The sequence below is a fragment of the Cygnus atratus genome, chromosome 26 (assembly GCF_013377495.2).
Source record: "Cygnus atratus isolate AKBS03 ecotype Queensland, Australia chromosome 26, CAtr_DNAZoo_HiC_assembly, whole genome shotgun sequence".
NCBI classification, from domain to species: Eukaryota; Metazoa; Chordata; class Aves; order Anseriformes; family Anatidae; genus Cygnus; species Cygnus atratus.
Window position 1 is genome coordinate 3,819,945 of NC_066387.1, and position 21,318 is coordinate 3,841,262.

Sequence of the window (21,318 nt, forward strand, 5' to 3'; positions counted from 1 at the left end):
CTTACTAAATTCTATATAGAAATCATCCTACCATGCTTCTACTTCCACACCACAGTGGCTACTCCACTCTGAGGAACAAACTGACGGAGAGCCTCACCCACGCAAGGACTTCCCTGGGAAAAAGGATGATGACGACAAACCCCTTTCCTTCCACGATGGAGAGATTTGGCATTCCGAGTCTAGTGGCATTACTTTATCTGGCTCCCTTTATGTATCTCATCTTTGCCACATGCTGACAAAGGGAAGCTCCTGGGTCCTGGAGTAGTAGTTAACGAGATGTCTCAGCACCTCCTAAAGCCTGGGAACTCCCAACTCATCCTACTGGCCTTATATCTCATTTTGCTTTCCAGATTGTTCTCGCCCCTAAGTTGGATGAAAAATTATGGTACAATTCTAAACACGTAGAAAGTACTATTCCATCTTCAACCTGGCTATAAGACAATGAAGACCTTATGTTTCATCTATACACCCCAAAGCCTTCTGGAGCTGATTTTTTGTTTTCTTGTTTCATTTGGAAAACTGTACAGCTCACAAAAATATAATTTAAAAGATAGGCAGTTTTATTACAACAATGTAGACAACGAAAAATGAAAGCATTTTCTGAGAAGACTTCCATCACAGGAAACCCTTTTAAGTTTAGTTAAGACAGGATTTAGATGCTTTGACTTAAGAAGCCCTGGGATACCTGCAACATCCAGGTTGTGTCGGCATTTATGACATAGAAAGGATGTGTGGGAGGTTCATACCTTGTCTGCAGTGCAAGAGATTGATGTTCAGGCATCTGAATACCAATTGTGTTGTCCAGAAATCATGTTTCACGTTACTTACTAGAAAATTCAATTGCAAAGTGTATAGATGCTAACGTATTAACCAATGGCTCCCTTCTGTCTTCGCAGATTCATCTGCGATTTGGAACCCAAACTAATTTCACTTGACTCCTCTAAAGAAAAAGATGAACATCAACCTGCAGGGCACAGAAGCAAAGGCGGCTAAAGGCAGCTGGGGCTGTATTAATAGGACGCGCCTGGTAAATCATGACAGTGATTATCCTCCTCTGCTCAGCACTCAGTAACATCACACCTGCGTCCAATACTGCACCAAGTTATGGACTCCCAGTCCAAGAAAGATGTCAATAAACTGGAGAAAGTTCAGTACTGGGCCGCCAAGATGTCCCGAGAGTTAAAGTGCATGCCCTCAGAGCAGGGGCTGAGGGAACTGAGCCTGACCAGCCTGGAGATGAAGCAGCTGTGGAAGGACCTGACCAGAATGACAAGATGTTAAAGAAAGGAAAAATGACAAATGAAGTGGGTTTTTTTGTTTGTTTTTAATTTATACAGAGAAATCCAGACCCTGATATTTGTATGGGCGAAATTAGACAAAGGTATCAATGAAGAGTGGTGGGCATATGCATAAGGCACAGATGAATTTGAAGAGTGAGAGTGAATTTAGCTTTTGTAAAGGGAAGATAAGCTTCCCAAGAAGTCAGTAAAAAGCATTTGGAAAAGAAAGATCAACCTAAGCCAGTCTGCTTGGACTCCCAAAAGGTTTCAACAACACCCCTTGCCAAAGACGGTCCGACCAATATGATCTGCTCTAGGAAAATAAAAAAAAAAGCTTGAGATGCTTCTTTTTGTTCAATTATCCCAAGTACAAAAACCCAGAAAATGTCAGAACATCAGTATGCTACATGGTAAATAAGTTAATAAATAAATTAAATAATCAAAATATTTGCCAGGGCATCCAAAACCCCAAGAGATGAATCTGTACTCACACAGAATACCAGGGTGGTAACATTTGTCACTCACTGAACAAGCTGCCTGAGTACATGGCAGAAAGACATCAGCACAAACGCTTGCCCTGACAGACAGAACATGTTCTCTCCTAGACCATAAGCCCTGACATAAATCCTCATGTAGCAACCAAGGGTCTTGCAGCTTCCCAAGTGTGCCGGTGTTGTACTAGCGGACAGCCTCAGGAACAAGCCAAGAGCAGAGAAAGCCTCGGGCTCCCTCATGTGCATGAACTGGGCCTGATGTCACCACACCCAGACACACCCCACGGCCTCCCTTGAGCATCCTCAATGCTTCCAGGAAAGGGTTTTCCATGCTAACAGATGCAGGCTTTAGCAGAGAAAGACAGGGAGAAAGGCATCTCTTGAAGATGTTAGCTGTATATTGAAGGCATCTCTTGAAGATGTTAGCTGTATTTGTAGCAGTAGCTAGAAAAGCCCTGCAAGCCTGTGGCTCTGCAACTAAAATTCAGTTCAGTTTAATCTTTAGGAAAAACTTCCCTGTACCCTTTTCAGCCGTTGTTTTCTCCTGCTGTGACTCCCCCAGCTACCACCTGTTTTCTGCTCGCTCTCTCACATGGGAGAGCGAAGGAAAGATGCCCCAAGACAGAAGCCTGCTGTCTCCTTTCCCAGGAACGCAATCAAGGGAGCAGCAATGCCTGGGATCCCTCCTGGCATCTCTAAGCCTGCTGCGAGCATGAAAGAGACACTGAGGTAATTGTAAGCAACCATAAATTACATACTGACCTACTCTTCCATTATACACAAAGCACTGACCTAAACTTGGCATGTGAGCAGAAGTATCTGTCAGCTTGGGCAGGGAGGACTTTGGTCATCAGCTGGCTGTCAAGAGGACACCCTGCAAACAGACTTTTCAAAGCTGCATTTGCAAGAATTGTATCTGAGATCTGGCCACGTGTCAGGAGCATACCCTTCCATATGTCCCCAGACAGACACAGCAAGAATACTCCAACTGTGTTACAAGCATCTTAAGGGACTGGAAGCATCCTGGTAGAAGAAAATTCCAAGCCAAGGAAGAATTCAATTCTGCTCCTATAAACTAGGAACAGACAAAAAAAGGTGTATTTTCCTCATAGTCTATGAGGAGAATTACCCTGTCAAGTCTGTGAAGTGACAGATAATGGTACTCAACTCAATTGTCCAAGAAAAGGGCAAGGGAGATAACTCAAGGGAAAACACCATTGCCACCACTTCGAGTGCACAACATTCTACAACAAGATATTTGCAAAATCCCTTGGTGCTGTCAAAAGCCTAAAGACCAGGAGACAACTTGCAGTGATTCTCATTAGCTGCAAAGCGAAGACAGTTCTGACAAAAATACCTTAAAGCATAAAAATACGCATCCTGCCAAACAGGATACACGAACCAAATTCCTGGAGATACTGAGGCTGTTCACTTTTGGAGCTTGCATTAAAACCCAAGCAAGCAGAGTATTTGCTATCACCAGGATAACCCTGATGTCCATCTAACTCTGACTGCCACGCAAAACATAATATCTGAAATCAACATTAGGACTGCTGGCATACGGTTTGTAAGAGGGAATTTAGTCCTGACAAGAGGAACATGCGAGTAGGACTGGGTGGTATTCGTCTCACTTAACTTCAGATGCCTACACACACCACAGGGTCTTTTCACGGTTAACAAAGGCCTAGACAAAGAGCCAGTAAATATTAAAGCACAATTCTTCCAACTGCATGCAGGCAAATTTTCTGATATGAAGCGTGCACCAAGTTCAATAGGCTTTATGGTGACTTATTCAAATAGAGATGTTTACACTACAGATATTTCATATTTGGCCATTTTGTTTAGGAGCAAAGTCCACAAAGTCTCTCTGATGGCTGACTTTAACAAGAGGGTCCAGCAGAGAAAATGAAGATCCAGTGATATAGGAAAGATTACAGAGAAAACAATAAAAATGCCACATCATAAATAAATTAGCTAGTCAGAAAAAAAAAGAATATATTTCATTATTTGTATAATCGGTTAGATGCAAATGAAGAAGGAAAATGGGAGACTTATGGTAGGCTTGTACCTCCACTGCCAGACTAAAAGCAAGTTTATGTCCAACAGTGTTCACAGACATACTGACTAGCTCAGGAGAAATCTTTACATCCCAAATCTTACCTACTAAAACAGGTACCAAAATTCAATCAGAAGCAAAAGTCTTTTTGCCAGGGTATATATTCACTTTTAAATTAATTTTCAGCTGCTAAACAGTATTTGACCACAAAGGCTCCCTAGCGCAAACAGACATAATGGATTACATTGGCTTCATTAGCCAGTTTATTAGGTCAATTATCTTTACTGCAGACTAAACAGCGTTTTTTTTTTTTTTTTTATGTAGTCACTACCAGGTGTCTTCCAGCACACTTATGCTTTAGATTCATGCATTTTCAAGCCAACATTGCTTCCATATTGCCAGTGTGCTCAGGGCCACGAATTTCCCTTTTCCTTCATTTCTGCTACCAGACATACACTCGACCAGACAATAAAACTGATACTGTTTAAAAATTAAAATTAACCCATCCAAGCACCCACTAAGGCATTTTAAGAATCATCAGTCACACTGCAAATATTGCCCATTATCATATTTAAAAAAAACAATAACATAATAGATCACACAGGGCTTTCCTTACCTTTTATTGAACTCCTCAAGTTCTGCTCTCAGTTTTCCTATTTCAATCTGTAATCTAGCCCTCTCTTTGGCCGTTTCATCCAGAACTCTTCGAGCATCAGCCAGTTCAGACTCATAGAGACTCTTGATTCCACTCACCTAAAGTAAAAAAAAAAAAAAAAAAAGCATTCAGACATGAGAACATCCCAAAGACTAAGCATCAAAGAACTGAAATGGTTTAATAGGTTTCATTTAGCTTTCTTTGAAAAAGAGTGTATATGACTTCTGTTGTTCAATATACAGTGCTCTTAAACATTTTCAATTAATATGCACCTACAGTTAGCTGTGATCTTGTCCCAAAGACAATATTTCAGATTTATTCCCAGTGGAACATAACAAAACATACCAAGTTTGAAGCGTGCAAGTCTTCCAAAGAGATAAACTGAAGCGAACTGGCACACCCTACAGACAGATCTTGAATTATTCACGTTTGTTTCCAAGATTGTTGCTCTGGGTGATTTTTTTGAAGCAGTAATATCATTTAAAAACAAACTACGACAAACTTATTTTCTGGAATACAGACTGAGGTCCAATTCAGCTCTACTGTTCTTGTACTATGAAGCAAAAAATAAACTGAAATAACTACAAAATATGAACTGTTCAGAGACAAGCTCCCACTCCTGTTCTCTGCCTCAGAGGATAAGGATCTACAGACCTCTCCCTGTCCCAGCTCGAAAAAAAAAAATCTATCATCAGCCATTCAGACTGCAACAAGGCACGTCAAAGTCTTCAACACCTGTATTTTTTTTTTTTTTAAATACAAGATCATTTGAAAGGTTTACCAGATAGCAAAAATTTCAAGATAAGATTGCTGGTATTGCTTCTATCAAAGGGTGCCAGAACAGTTATTATTGATGTAAATTCAGACACAGAGCAATAAGGGAGTGGGATGAGCCAAAAGCAGAACTTTAGGAAGAGAAATTTCATAACAAAGCATAAAATGTAGAGACAAGAAAGACAACTGTGTTATTCCTAGGAGCGCCTATTTCAACATCGGAGTGGCACCAATGACAGACTCAACCAACTGGTCTTCAAAAAGACTGATTAAAGGCAGTCAGGATATAATTCAGTTCTTGATAGAGTGTATTTCACAAACCTTCTGAAATTAACTAAGATACGACAGTGAGAGCTGAGAAGCCTTAGCTAGCTTGCAAGCACACTGCATACCAGAAACAACTTGGCTGGCTATCCATGCAATCTTGCATCTTTTTCTAAAGAATTAATTCTTTCAAGCTTTATTCAACTTAAGTTTTATTTTCCCCTGTTTTTTTTCATAGTTGATAGACAAATTGTCTGTGACACAAGGCAATAAACTCTGCGTTACCACTTACAAAACTCAGGAGGTTCTACAAAGATGCGTATCCTGACTGTGCTAAGATCCTTCATAGAGCACTGCATTATGCCCAGAAGAAAACGGAGATTTTAAGGCTGTAAAGCCTTTCGCTGTGGATGACCCTTCAGTGAAAATACAGCATTTGCAAATACCTATACAAAATGCCATTGCCCAAAGGCCAAGCACTAGTTCTGCACCATCAGGTACTACATCCACAACGCTCCTTCCCTAATGCTGGCTTGTCTCCAGACCACCGCCCCTACAACTTTTATTTACATTTACTAGAATACTTGCACCAGGATGTCCTCTGGGAGCTTGGGTCTATGTTGCTGTAGGTTCAGAGGGATAACGCAGAATCACAGCAAAGGACACAAGCACAAAACTCTTCCCAGTCCTCCAAGGCATACACCAGAATTGCATGTACAAAGAAAGCCGCTTTCCCCCAATTTTTGCGAACACTGCCACAAAAAGGTAGCACAAGGATCAGAGCAGCAACAGGCAGTGAACGATTTGTGCTTTACATTCAGGGCCCTCCAAACACCACCACCAACAGAACAATATTCTGAACTGTGAATAAACACTCAATGCGATCCCTGCCTTGAAAAAAGATAGCAAGAGTGAACTAAAAATGGTATGATGCAAGCCATTTCAGAACCTGCTGGTAAAAGGAGAACCAGAGACCATGCTTCTTAATTAAAAAGGACTGACTCACACTGCGTAACCACTTGTAGTAGCTTAGTATGTTTTTTTTCTGCTGTAGCATGTTAAAACTCTACTCTGCTCCTGTTCCAGTAACAAAGATGAGAAGGTAACACATAGCTCCAATTCGCAGTCTGAAAAACTAGCAAGAAAACCACTTTCAGTAGCATTTTAAGCTAATCAACAGACAGAAATAACTGAGAAATGGGCCTCATCTAACCCGACCTTAAACACCTCCAGGGATGGGGAATCCACAGCTTCTCTGGGCAACTTGTTCCAGTGCCTCACCACCCTCTGAGGGATGAATTTCCTCCTACCCTCTAACCTAAATCTCCCCTCTTTCAGCTTAAAACCATTCCCCCTTGTCATTATCTGACTGAGCAAGGAGTTGCTCTCCATCTTGTTCAACTAGTGACAGGACCAGTGGGAACAGCCTCAAGTTGCACCAGGGGAGGTTCAGGTTGGAAATGAGGAGCCATTTCTTCTCAGAAAGAGCAGTCAGGCATTGGGACGGGTTGCCCAGGGAGGTGGTGGAGTCACCGTCCCTGGGGGTGTTCAAGGAAAGGTTGGACGTGGTGCTTAGGGACGTGGTTTAGGGGGTGACATTGGTAGTTGGGAGATGGTTGGACCAGATGACCTTGGAGGTCTTTTCCAACCTTAATGATTCTATGACAATCACCTCCCTCCCCTGCTGCCCACTCCTCTGCAGATGCAGCCCAGGATGCAGTTGGCCTTCTGGGCTGCAAGCACGCACTGCTGGCTCATGTTGAGCTTTTCACCCACCAGAACCCCCAAGTCCTCTGCAGGGCTGCTCTCACTGAGTTCTCCCACTCTGTGCTCACATCTGGGATTGCCCCAACACAGCTGCAGCACCTTGCACTTGGACTTGCTGAACCTCAGGAGGATCACACAGACCCACTTCTTAACTTGGGCTTGATAACACTTCTAGCCCATGCTGGCTACTCATTAAAAAGCCCAGGAAAAAAAAAGAGAAAGGAAATTCAATAAATGCATCTAGCAACTGTGCAGAACACTTCTGGGTCTTTGCCTAATCACACTTCCCAGCAGAGGGCCACCAGACAGCGTCTACCTTGTCCTTGAACGCTCCTAAAGAATACTGGGTGCAAGAGAGAATTTCCAGTATCTTCCCTTTTTTGTCATTTTTTAAGTATCAGTGGAATTGTCAGGATGGATCACAGCTTGGAGGCAGTGATCCTTGAGTATCAACCCAGCTCTCTTGGACACCTTTTCTCTTTGAAATCCTTTTTCTTGGGATTCTTGTATCCATGTGTTGCAGCACTCATCACGTGAACTATCCCGCTTCATCTCCACGACTCCAGTGAGGTTGCAGTGACCACAATGCCCCGTTCCTCCTGGTTGTTCCCCATGCTGCACACATTAGCATCCAGACTTTTCAGAGAAGCACCATGATGATTCCCCAGGAAGAGCCCGAGAGCTTTCCCCACAAGGCTGTCCCACGGGCACTTCCTTCTTTACATGCCTGTGTTGTGGACGATTCCATTTCATCCTTGTTCTGCTAACTACTGTCTCCTCTGTTCACGTAACCCCAGGCCCTTTGCCTTCCTACTACTTCCTCACCTGATCTTAGAGGAACCTCTCTCCCCCTCATTATTCCTAGTTTGAGGTTCTTATCAGGCTGACCAGTCTGTTGACAGAGACACCTTTGCCCTACTTAGGTATAGCCTCTCTTCTAAGCAGTTGTCAATCCTGAAAGACGGCTCCGTGGTTCTAGAAACCAAAATCCTGTTGTCAACAGCAGTGCTGCAGTCAACTGTTGCTCCGCAGGATCTGTCCTGCCACCCTCAAGCTCCACCTGCTCAGCAAACCATCCGAGCCTTCATCGCATGAACAGTCACCCACAGAGACATGGAGTCAAACTCGATACTTTCCAGGTCACCCCTGCCAGCATCACCGGTGCCTCCATGGAAGGGCAGCAGGGGTTAACAATCAGATGGCCAAGTGCATCTCAGGAGCTCCTCCACAACAACCTGAATGCCCTGGTCAGCAGCAAACCTCCCCAGAAGGCAGGACAGGTCAGGAGATGAGGCCTCTGTTTTGAAAATGTAGGCACCATCTGAAGATGAGGGGAAAAAGGAAATCAGCATGTGAAGCACAAGAAAGCAGCGATATTTGCACAGAACACTTTGAAAGGCAGAGCTGCTGGATGCTCTTAAGCCTACTTTAACCTGCCTACCTACTTTAATCCAACTGTGCTGAGAGCACTCAAGAAAGCTCTGCATGGAGGCTGAAGGACAAATAGATGAACACAAGCGGTCCTACATCAATCACTTGAAAAACCTCAAGACATCACTCGGTGAAGACAGGAGGCACGCTAAGGCAATGAATCTACAGGCTAAGAAAGAGACATGCCCAATGCCGCAAGTGAGCCTGGACAAATTGGGTGAGGAAACGTTAATCATATTAATATGCATCAATGTGTAAAAGGTACGTGCATTCCCACCAGGTGTGGCTCAACACGCTTTTGTTCACCCTTTACGGGCTGCTGAAGGACTACCAGACTCACCAAGAACACCTGTTAGGGCACGGGTACTCTTTCTTCTGATGTGTTCCCACCTATCCAGGCTACTGAAATGTCTGCTCAGGACCAGGCACTCATCAGCATCAACATCACTGACAAAGGTAGATCATTCACATTTTGTTAGTTGCATCACACCCATTCAAGGAAATCTGTTTGTATGGTTGAGAAGCAGCTTCTTCACAGAGATAGACTCGGAGTCACGGCACAATCTGAGTGAAACTCGGCACATGAGGTCACAGGTCTTGGAGGAATAGGGTTGCCTTTGCCCAAAGACTCCAGTAAGATAGGTTACATAAACATTCTCCCTTCTTTTCCATCCAGGCATGGCAGCTCGGCAGGTGTGAAACTCCTGCAGGAAAGTGAGCTGCATACAATCACCACCCTACAGATGATGTCTGCAGTGGCAGAAGACCATTTAACCTTTTGTCTTGGAGGCTACAACTCAAATGACCCAGCACTCACAGAAGCATCTGAACACGTATTTCTCAGGTGGCAATGAGGCAGCACCAGAGCCACACATCACAGCCCTGACAGTAGCTCCTTTCGCTACACACGGTGCACACAAAGGGCACAGCAGCTGCAGCACTGACAGGTAAGCGATAAACCAGGTGAGACCGCAGTGAAACTTTTGGTGGCTCTGACATACAAGGCTACTGCCACCTTCAGTGACACCCACAGAGGTGGGAAAACACAAGTGAGCGGGGAAGCCTGGAGACACTGCTTCTGCCACAAGTGTAACTGGCATCAGTAGGGAGGTCTCCCAGGGATCTTCACTTCCCCTACTCACCCCACCCCTCTTCCTGAGGGTGAGAACAGTGGGATGTACTCAGAACAGTGTAGTAATCCCTGCCAGGACTATAAAAATGCCTTTTCTGCAGGTATGCAATCATAAGCACTGCAGTGGGAGGGAGGGTGTTAGTACAAATTCTAGCCACAAAGTCCAAACCCCTGAAGGCAAATGCAGAGGCTGGCAAATTGAAGGACCACTTACAGTAGAAGATCAGGTTTGCAACCATCTGAGGAACCTAAAGGTGGACAAATGCATAGGACCTGAAGAGATGCCTCCAAGGGTCCTGAGGGAACTGGCAGATGAAATTGCCAAGCCACTATCCATCACAGCTGAGAAGTCGTGGCAGTCCAGTGAAGCTCCCACTGACTGCAAGATGGGAAATAAACCCCCCCATTTTAAAAAGGAAAAAAAGGAAGACCCAGGGAACAACAGGCCAGTCAGTCTCACTCCTGTGCCTGGCAAGATCATGAGGCAAATCCTCCTGGAAACTCTGCTAAGGCACATGGAAAATAGGGAGGTGACTGGTAACAGCCAACATGGCCTCACTAAGGGCAGATCGTGCCTGACAAATCTGGTGGCCTTCTACAACGGGGTTGCAGCTTTGGTGGATAGGGAAAGAGCAACTGACATCTACACGGACTTGTACAAAGTCCATGTACAAAAAACTTGTACATTTGAGACTGTCCCCCATGGTATCCTTGTCTCTAAATTGGAGAGACATGGATCTGACAGAGGGATCACTCAGTGGATGAGGAACTGGCTGGATGGTCAAATGAGCAATGGACAACCACCACTCTACCGATACCATGACTTTTCCTACTGCTTTTTGTAACAACCTTAAACCTCCCATTTGCCCTTGATCATAGACACATCACCTGCTCTCAAGGCAGAAGTTTAAGATATAAACGCAGAGCCCAATGGGTGAGCAGTCACTCCTGCTTGCAATCCCATGACATGCACCAGTTGGATACTGAGGTTCTTCTGAAAATCTTCAGCCAGTATTGGCTTAAACTATCCCAAATAGTTCAATAAGTGCAGCAAGCTGTCTCCTACTGACTACATATAAGCAGTAAAAAAAGGCTCTGGAACAAAAGCTAACAGAAAAAAATTAACCAGGCCTGCTCCCTGGTGTAAAAACAAAAATCAGTATCTTTGATTCAATGCACATTGAAGTGGATACTCAGGATATGGAAGTGTCTCAGTTTCTATAAAGCGCTGAACTTTTATTCATACCAGAATACCATCCTTTTTTTTTGGGAATGGAACAAGCACTCTGCTCAGACTTACTCAACATTATACTATCACAACCAGCAGGTTTTTTGAAGCAGTTTGCCACACATCATAGCCTTAAAGAAGTCAGATAACCCCTTTTAAACAACGTATTTATTAGGAAGAAGATAGAGCAGCAGACCTAATGCATACTGAAATTAAAGTCTTGGAGTGCAGAAAAAAAAAAATCTGTAAAAGGTCAAGATAGTTATTAAATGTGGTAAATGTAACAAGAAGAATATCAGGAGGGAAAATGCAGATAACCACAGATGATGAACACAGAGACGTTCAAATATTTAGCTAAAAAAAAAAAAAATCAAAGGAGCCAAAACTTGAACACAGTTGAGGTTAACCAAGGGGAGTTTTCACCACGAACACCCTGAAAAAAGAAAATTGTATATTTTAAACATGCAGGACTAATATAAAGATATAATTATGTACCCAAACATTGTGACAGTATCACTGGACTACACTTAATAGTGCTTCTGAATAGAAGTTAGGATGTTGTGTTTCTTTTTTTTTTTTGCTGGTGGTCTTTTTTTTTTTTTTAATTAGTACCTTATTTCATGCTAAGTCTGATAATTTTAGGAACAAAAATTCTAACGGTGTAATGGTGTTACAAGAAAATTGAACTACCAGCACAAAATCCAGCTGACCAGTTTGGTGCTGAAAGGACGGGATTCTGCCATCCCAGGAAACCCAAAAACTGACAGCCACTTGAAGTTTTACTGCTCACACAATCTTGAACCGCTGTCCACAACCCTGAATCAAAACACTGATAAGACTGCAAAGTCTCTCATTCTAGACATATGTATAGAAAAAAATAAGCTGTCCTAAAAAGAAGAGGGAAGCATTTAACAGATAGTCCAGAAACCAAGTGAAATATCTTACAGGCATTGGCTCTAACACAACACTGAAGGGCTTGAAGAATCCTAGAATATGCCTAAGAATTAAGACTTTAAAAAAAAAGTCTGGAGTAAGAGTAAAGAAAGGAAAGCTCAAGGGTAAAGTAAGCAAAGTATTTCTATCAAGATCTTCAGGCTTATTTTCCTTAATTACTGCATCTGAGTATTTCTTCAGAATTGGTAATGCGCAGAAAAGTTATTAAAAGATGGTTTAATTTATACTAGATATAAGATTACTTCTATGTTTTGTGCTTGCCCTGTTCTTACTCTCATTCCATATGTTCTTGTTGATGGAATTATATTCTGCCTCCTATATTTAAAGTGTGTATTCCCTGTTTTTATCTCCAGCCTCCAGCAATCTACAACTCACAAGCTCCCTGAACCAGACGTGGTTATTCTGTTTATAGCATGATTTCACACAGAACAAGTGACACAGGCAATTCTTTATGTTTCACAATATCTAGTTATCTTGAAAACACTGAAGTTATATTACAACATTAAGTGATACACATGCATTTCAAGGTACTTTAGTGTGCACTGATTGCAGGTAGGCTTACCACTCCCAAAACAAGCCACGGCCACATTTGGCCTACTTAAACTGAATTACATGAATGTAAACCCTTCTCCCACTACCATCACCAAAACAGACCCCTTAAAAAAATAAAAAAGCCTCCATTAGTAGCACAACGATCCTTCACATCACACAAGTTACAATGCTGCTATCTGCCAGCTTTCCATGGAAGTTTAACTTAATTAGGTTTAATTTGGGAAGTGGGACACCTTACCTTGCAGACTGCGCCTCCGAGAGGTGGAGGAGGGTTTGAGCTGGTACAGGATGGGTGGGACTGTCCCCAGCTGCACCCCTGACTACACCCTTCCTCCCTATGGGAAGGAGAGTCCTGGGGGAAAGCAGATGCAAGAGAGGAGGGAAAAGCAAAACACGGCTTGGAGAAAAAAGACCAGCCAGTCTGCCTCCCGGATCACAGGGAACGGACCAGATCATCTTCCACACTAACGGATTTGATCCATGGCATTTGAAGGGACTAAAAGAGATTTTCTCTAGCAATAACCAAAGTTAGCATCAACCCTTTCAAATTTTTCACCTCATCACAACAGCCACAGGGCAGAGACAAAAAAAAAAAAAAGCACAAAACCTGACACTCGGTTTGCTACATCTCACACAACACGGTGGTCTGAGCGCTCAGCCTTCACCGGTTTACCTGTGACAGGGGAACGGGCTACAAACTACAGCGAAGAACCAGCCCACAGCAGATGAGACCTTCCCGAACGTTTTGATGCCTCCGAGAACCGCATTTCGTGCGGCAAGCCCTATCTGGCCGAAAGAAGAAGGGCAGCAGGCAGCTTCAGCCCTGTGCCCGCCCCAGGCTCCTTCCCGCCTCACGAGTTTCCACTCGCTGACGAGACCGGCCTGAGCCGAGCTCAGCGCGCCGCCAGCAGCCTCTCAGCCCGACATCGCGGCCCCTACGGCTCTCCGAGGGGCCACACAGAAACAGGCTGGGATTTCTACAAACCCTCCCCCCCAGCCCGCACGGCTCTCAGCCCGGAGCGGGACGGCCGAGGGCTGCGGCCGAGCCAGGGCCGCGCCTCCGAGCTTCGCTTTCGCCCCGGGGCCGCGCGGAGCCTCCACAGCGCGGCCCGCGCCGGGCGCGAACGCGGAGGAGCCACGGGGGAAGGGGTCGGGCGAGCCCCAGGGCCGCGGACCCCCCCCCGTCCTCGGAGGGAGCGGGGAAAACGCCTCCAGCGAGCCGCCGTCGCTCACCCTCCCGCCTCAGGAGTCCCGGGAGGGGGCCTGCAGGCCGCCCTGGGCCGTACCTCCCGAGTAGTGACCTCCTCCTTCTCGGAGATCTTCACCAGCAAACGGTCATTCTCCAGCTCCAGCGCCCGCACACGGTCGATGTAGACGGCCAGGCGGTCATTGAGCTGCCGCAGCTCCTCCTTCTCCTGCAGGCGGGAGATGCGAGTCGGTGACAGCGGGGTCCCGCCGGGGGTGCCGCGGCTCGGGGTGCCTGACATGGCGCTCGATTCACGAGCAGGCGGGCAGCGGGCTCATTCAATCCAGCCGCACCGGGGGAGGAGGGAGCGGTAAGATGGCGGACATCGCCTCCCCCGCCGCCGCGCCGCCTGGGAAATGAAGTCTCGGCGCCAAGATGGCCGCGCTGTGCCGCAGGGCGCGCCGGGAGGCGCAGTCCCGGCCACCCTCCATTTTGTGGGCTGCGGACGGGTGACAGGGCCGTGTGTGCTCATCACCTGGAACTGTAGTTTGTAACGTGCTTTAAAGGCAGGGTTAGGCTATCGTGACTATGAGTAAAGCACAACAAGAAAGGGAATAATCCTGAAAGCGTTGTTTTTACTGCAAATGAGGGATCAGACCTATGGATCAGGGCTACTCCTCAAGTGTTCATCAGTGCTTGGATCTCAGCAGCAGATCCTAGTATGTTGTGCAGAGGGAGAACAGGCACTGTTCCTGCTTCCCCCACCTCATTCCCAGCTCTCGGGGCCCTGCAGTGGTCCTGCTGAGGTGCTACGAGCTGCCAGGGATGCAGAGCAGCTGCTCCTTGCTATGATCTGCTTCTGCTCTTTGTTAACAAAGCCCCATGCCCACCAAAAATGACTTTATACAAACAGACCTGTACAGTCAGCTGCCTTCCATATCCTCCAAGGGAAGCATTGATTTGAAGCGATGCTGTGCTCCTAATTCTCACAATTTTACTGCATTCAGCTCTGGGGCCCCCAGCACAAGAAGGACAGGGACATACTGGAATGAGTCCAGAGGAGGGCCTCCAAGATGATCAAGGGGCTGGAGCAGCTCTGCTATGAGGACAGGCTGAGGGAGTTGGGGTTGTTCAGCCTGGAAAAGAGAAGGCTCCGGGGAGACCTTACAGCAGCTTTCCAGTACCTAAAGGAGGCTGCAGAAAAGCTGGGAGGGACTCCTTGTTATAGGGTGTAGTGATAGGCCAAGGAGTAATGGCTTTAAACTAAAAGCGGGTAGATTTAGATTAGGTATAAGGAAGAAATTATTTACTCAGATGGGTGGTGAGGCACTGGAACAGGTTTCCCAGAGAAGTTGTGGATGTCCCATCCCTGGAGGTGTCCAAGGCCAGGCTGGATGGGGCTTTGAGCAACTTGGTCTGGTGGGAGGTGTCCCCTGGCCATGGCAGGGGGGTTAGAATTAGATGATCTTTAAGATCTCTTCCAACCCAAACCATTCCATAATTCTATGATTTTACTCAAAGTTTTAATATTTCTCTTATAGGATCTGTTTTCACATTAGATATCTAAAACTTTGTTGTATCAGCCTGTTTGGAAGTGTTTATGAATTTGCTGTAATTCCTGTCTGCATTGAAATCCTGTAGGCCAGAGACCTGCTGTTTGTTTATAATGGGGGTAGAGAGTTTCAAAATGAATACCAATTAGCTATTTCCAGGAGGGAATTTTTGGGAGTGCTGTTTTGTAGGTGTTAGAAACTTCCCCAGTTTTACTGAGAAGGTATAATGCTTCCTAGCCTCCAGTCAGGCTGTTCAAGAAGGAAGAGATCCTTTTGCCATCCCAGGAAACGCAGCCAAATTTGTAAAAAGCCACTTGGAAGTTTTCACTTCCTAAATGTTTGAAGTATTATTTTCCCCAAAACATATTTTTACTGAACATACACCAATTTCTGTCAGTTCTTACACATTAGCTACTATATATTGTATTGTCATTCTCATAAGCTAGTTCCTAATGTCACAAAACTTCTCAGGCTGAAAAGCACTTACTGCAGTTTTGCCTTTTGGCTACCAGAGAAGGCTTAGAAATGGAAGATTTTCTGCCTGAGAAGAGGGAAAACCAGATGTAAAGTCAGTGGTATGTGAACAGCAAAGAAAAACAAACAAACAAACAAAATAGTAATTGTGTAATGTAAACAGAAAGAAAGAGAGAAATATTGCATGCAATATATGAAAACAAACTCATGGAGGCAGGCTGAACAAATAAGCACAAGTGTGTTTATCTTTAACATATAAGCTAGATGATTCTCATGTTAGAGGATCTGGGATCCTAAGATTAAGTATACCTCAATCTGGAAAACCTCAGTACATCAATGCTCTGTTGTTGGTGAATAGCTTTAAGTCCCTATTTCAATTACTGTATATCTTTAGCATAGTATATTTGTTTAAAAAATATTTAGCATAAGTATATTTGTTTAAAAAATACATATCCAATATGAAGGAGTTGTCTTGCCTTCCTCTCTTGAAAACAGAGCATGCCCTCCTGACTGCAGATGATCCCACCTGGCCTTGGGTGTCATCTCTCCTAGGAGAGGGTTGGTTGCTTCTTCACCTCTGTCTCCTTCAGGGATTTCCACACTGAGCCTGTGAAGCCGTGGATGTCAGCAGGTTACTTCGAGGGAGTTTATGAAAGATGACAATAAGTATCTATCACTATGCCTGTCGTTTCTATAGGCATTTATGCAATGTTGGTATTTTACCATCACTGTTATCAGATCTTCTGTGTCAGTGAGATCTGATAATATGATATACATGATATATAATATGATTACTGAGTTGTAATGCTGTGTGAAACAGCTTTCTGACTGAACTCATAAACAGTTGTCTTTCCCTTGAAATGGATCCAGAAAATGACAAAGAAACGACAGACTACAAATCCCAGAGTGCTGTGGCCTCTTTGCTCAGCAGGGAGGTCTGACCCACCGTCTGCCCGCTCAGGGCAGGGAGCCACACCAAGGACAGCCCAGGAGGCTCTGAAGCCACCTCCTTCCTCATTGTTTTCATCTGCGTCTCTGGATTTGAAGTACAGTGCGTTTTTTGAATTTCGGCGCCACTTGCAAACTGTAAACCAACTGCTGCTGGATCGGCTCCAGACCCCAGCCTTGCAGGAGCTGCCTGTGTGAGTCTGTGTTATTTCAAACGTAGCTGCCTTCCCCTGAGGGAAGCAAAGAAAAATACTCGTGAGCCTCAAGCTGTGCACTTAGAATGAACTTTTTCTCTCCCAGCATACAGTTCCCCACACCAAGAAAATCGTGGAAGACCATCAATAAAATTTGATTATATTAAACCAGAAAAAAAATATATTTTTGGAATGCTGAAAGCCTCTGAATAAGCATTTTTGGGCTAGCTCATTTCTTCTTTTGTTACTTGATGTGACACCCTGTACATCTATCATATTTTGGAAATTCCTTTAAACCTTTTCCCTCATTTTGTTTGATAATCCAGATATAAGTCCCCTTTGTTCAAAAAGTTTAGCCCAAACTCCCCCGTTATTTTTTGTCAGATTTTTAAATGATGTCTTACTAACTTTGTATGTTTCAAGTTTGTTTGTTTGTTTTGCCTTCTAATATTACCAGTTATCTTCATAGTGCTGATACCATGTCACTGTAAAATCTTTTTTTTTTACACATTTCTTGAAATATCACTTAAGAGATGTGTGGATGTGGCGCTTAGGGACATGGTTCAGTGGTGGACTTGGTGGTGTTAGGTGTATGGTTGGACTTGATGATCTTAAAGGTCTTTTCCAACCTAAAGGATTCTATGATTCTATGATTTAATATTTTCTACAGTTTTTAGAAGGTGCCTTTCTTAAGCAGTAACTGGAACATTTGCAAACTTTCATCTTTGGCACTTGTCTCCCCTCCCTGTTTGCCCAATGTGTGTGTTCGCTTTTCATACCTCTGCTAAAGAGAAGAGAACAGTCTGAGAGTGGGATGGGGAAGAGGGGAAAAAAAAAGGAGGAAGGGAAGTGCAAAAGCCAATAGCCAGTAGATGACTGTGTTTCACATGGAGTACTACGCATGCTTTACTCCTGGAATTGGCATCTATTCAAATACTGGTCATTTTGAATCACTGTGATGATATAGGTTAGTATTGAACCAGTGTCAATTTGTCATTCATCTCTCAATACTTAGCAATTAGTTTACCATTAAGGACCATGAGTTCAGTGGTACACAAAATAATTTAATACTAAAACTCCCTCTCTGCTTTCAGAAGGTAGAATTGATTTGCTAGACAATGGCACAATCATGTATTTTGTTGTCCCACAACAAAGGGACAATTTAAGGATGTGTCAGCCTTACCCGCCTGGGGTGGCGGAGGGCCATGGCAATCAGTGGGGCTGTGTTCCATGGCTTTTCAGATTGCAAACTTGTTCAGAGCACATGAAGGCTGCTGTCTCACCGACTCCACCAGGTTTACTTTTCATGTAAAGCTGAGCACAGGCTGGTGCACGTACAGCTTTCATTCTGATATAAAGTCAGGAACTTGGAAGTGGTCTAGGCTCTGTTTTGGAGCCCTATATCAAAGGTACTTGCAACACCTGACTGTTTGGGTAGGTTAAGAATAAATTCTTGGGATGTCAGAGAACATAGACAGCAGTGACAGGCTCTGCCTAGCACTGGAGTGCTTCTTCCCATTAGATAAAGGAAAAAAAAATAATTAAAGTGGGTAATAAAGGAAAACCTCACATATCCTTTGATGCAAAGCACGTTCTCTGTCATTGGCCACTTTCCTGTACATTTTGATGTAAAGAGTTTTCTGATGCTGTCTTGGATTCCGTAATGATTCTGACATTTTGACAAATCTGGGGATATGGGTTCTCCATTGCTGTTTCCTACCTCAACCGCTTTACTTTCTCAGCAGCTGCTGTCACATCCTCTACTTTCTCATCCCACCCTTTGTTATTCATATGTCTTTAATAGCAAGATTGTCTCTGTCTTTCCTCTGGTCATCTAACTTCCCTTCTGCCTCGTGTTCCTTATTTCACTCTGAACTGCCTACGTTTAGTTGATAGTCTCAGATATTTTCATTAATTTTAGGAAGGGACATGGATTCAACATATAGCACAAAACACTTTCCTAGCAGTCCACATTCAACCCAGCTTAACAGTAATTTAAAAATTGCTAGCAATGACTTGAAGTCTGGAAGAAGTATTCATACTACACCACAGATTTCTGCTCCTGAATTCCAGCTTCTACTAAATAAAATTGCTTCCAGCAGGGAGATCTTCCTTGCCTGTTTATGAGAAAGTTTGCTAAGAGACATGTAAAGAAGAGCAAAGAGGAACACAGTGCACAGTTGTGGGATTAAAGCAAACAGATAGCAGGCTGTATGTAGAACAAGGATTTTTTTCAAAACAAGACACTCTCTAATGTGTAGCAGATGTATTTATTTCTAATTTCCAGGCAAATAATGTTTGGCAGGACCCTTGGACAATAACATCCCTCTGCTACAACATTTACCTCCCCACTGAGGCAGAATTCAACCTGTATCATGCTGGGAGATGCATTAAGCAAGCCTGGGGAAGAGAATTCAGGTCTGTGCTTCAAATTGTTCACTCCTTTGTGGCAGAAAGGCAAGTGACTTTCAATGTCAGGAGGGCCTGGGTGGTTCCTTAGATTCTAGTACTGAAACCAGATCCTAGTCTCATGTGACCAGAAAGAACTGAGCATTTTATTAAAAAAAAAGAACACCTCATTTTTTCCCATCTCAACAAAAAAAAGAAACAAAGGAAGAAGCTAGGGGCTCAGGGCTCCTCAATTTAAAACAATCCTACCTCGTCACTTCACACAGTGATTTATCATCCCGCCTGCCACAAAGCCACTTCCGTAACATGAGAGCAGTGGAGAGGTTTTCTTCAATAGAGCCTTTATTGGGCAAAGGAAGCGTACCATTAGGTACTGAGTTTTCCCTTCACTGGCTCTCCATAGCTCAGGAATTCTTTCAAAGTAATAGGAAGACAGACTTCTTGGCAATAAAATACTGTGAAAATACCACTGAAAACAAATGAGGTGGCCAGGTGGGAACAACACTAGCATTTCCTTCTAGTCTGGCTGCAGGCAGCCTTGGAGCCTGTGGAGGTCAAGTCTTCATGTTCTAGCTGCTATTTGTGTAGGTGAATGGCAAATTTAATCTAAACTCAAGGAAGGGGTTATTCTTATCACCTTTAATGAAATGTTATGCCAATAAGTTTGGACAGTATGAGTTTTGATTTTCCCTTGCTGAACTGAGTCTTATTCTAGTTGATAAAGGACATTTGTAGCATTCCATGGATTTCAGATTCCCGCAAAATGAGCAAGTTCCTAATATTTTAGCCATTTAGTAGCTTGGAGAGCCTAGTGCAGGAGGGTGGGCACTGGCTCTGAAACGCAGTTCCTCTGAGTTCACAAAGCTTGCTTTATCAGCCAGAAGCAATCCCAGCTCTGTCTGCCCCTAGGATCACTTAGATCATCGCCACTCCAGTGAAGCTGTGGGAGGGGAGCATGTAGTGCTCACACCCCCACGCTGTTATTATATAAAGCCCTGGCACCGATCTCAAATGCTAGTGAAAACAAACCCAGTGCTTTTTTCAAAACAACCATTTGGCGCCTCATTTTCAAATCCTCAGACCAACTGCTGCTGGCTCTGTGCCCATCACCATAGAGCTACTTACATATTTTCCTCCAGCAGCTGTAATAACCTGCTACGTACCTCACGTCTGGCCAGGCAGGCTCAGCCTCTGTTGTGGTCTTGCTGGGGATAAGCAAAGATTTTATTCTGTTCAACAAACAGCCCAAACCCTGCAGCGTTAGGAACTCAGTTTTTAGCAAATCAAGGTGAAAGTGGAAATCCTTGGTTTCCCTTTGAAAGATAATTAGCCTGTCATGCACTGTAACATGAGAAATGCTGTGTACATGTGGGACTCTTTGAGACAGCCTCTGTCAAAGGTACAGTTTACAGAGTAAACACATGTGAGGGGGGAGAAGACAACATCTGTGGAGATGAAGAGGTGTGTGCTTAGGATCAATCTCTGATGTGTATATTGTATGATTAATACAGGAGATGGGAAGAATGCGTTCTGCAATTCCAAAGTGCACTGTGCCCCAAGACCTCAGTGTGCTTTACAAAGGGTAATATATCAAGCACTATAATGGTCTTGCAACAAAATTCACCTGACTGTGAAATTTACACAGTTAAACCACTACAGTGCAGTGACAGAGTGGCCATATTGTCCATTAGAAAGATGGGAGACATCAGGCAGTGGGAACTGGAGGCACGAATCTCATTGCTCAGTGGGCGATATGCCCAGGAGCAAGCAATTTCACAGCTGGGCCTGCTCAGATTGAATTCTTGAGCTCCCTCAAGTGCAAAAGATTATAACGCTGCGGAATCCGGAGAAACAACCTGTAAGCTTGAAGTACTGAGCTTCCCAGTCTGCCTAGAGATAATAAATGAGATTTATTATCTAGCTAGTTGACAGTTCTTCCCAAGAGAACAGATCAGGTCTCCCTCAGC

The 21,318-nt window shown here is 44.2% G+C and overlaps 1 protein-coding gene across 2 annotated transcripts in view; it reads right to left on the reverse strand.

Annotated features, from left to right (window-relative positions):
* LMNB2 (lamin B2) overlaps window positions 1–14,216 on the reverse strand; it is a 30,826-nt gene extending 16,610 nt beyond the window's left edge. The window contains exons 1-2 of one of the 2 annotated variants that reach the window (XM_035568100.1): window positions 13,874–14,216; window positions 4,447–4,583 (exon numbers count right to left, since the gene is read on the reverse strand). In XM_035568100.1, coding sequence (XP_035423993.1) covers window positions 4,447–4,583; window positions 13,874–14,074 — 338 coding nt within the window. In that variant the 5' untranslated portion in view covers window positions 14,075–14,216. The remainder of the gene's footprint in view (window positions 1–4,446; window positions 4,584–13,873) is intronic. The other variant, XM_035568102.2, reaches the window with a different exon arrangement.
* Between the last annotated feature and the right edge of the window lie 7,102 nt (window positions 14,217–21,318).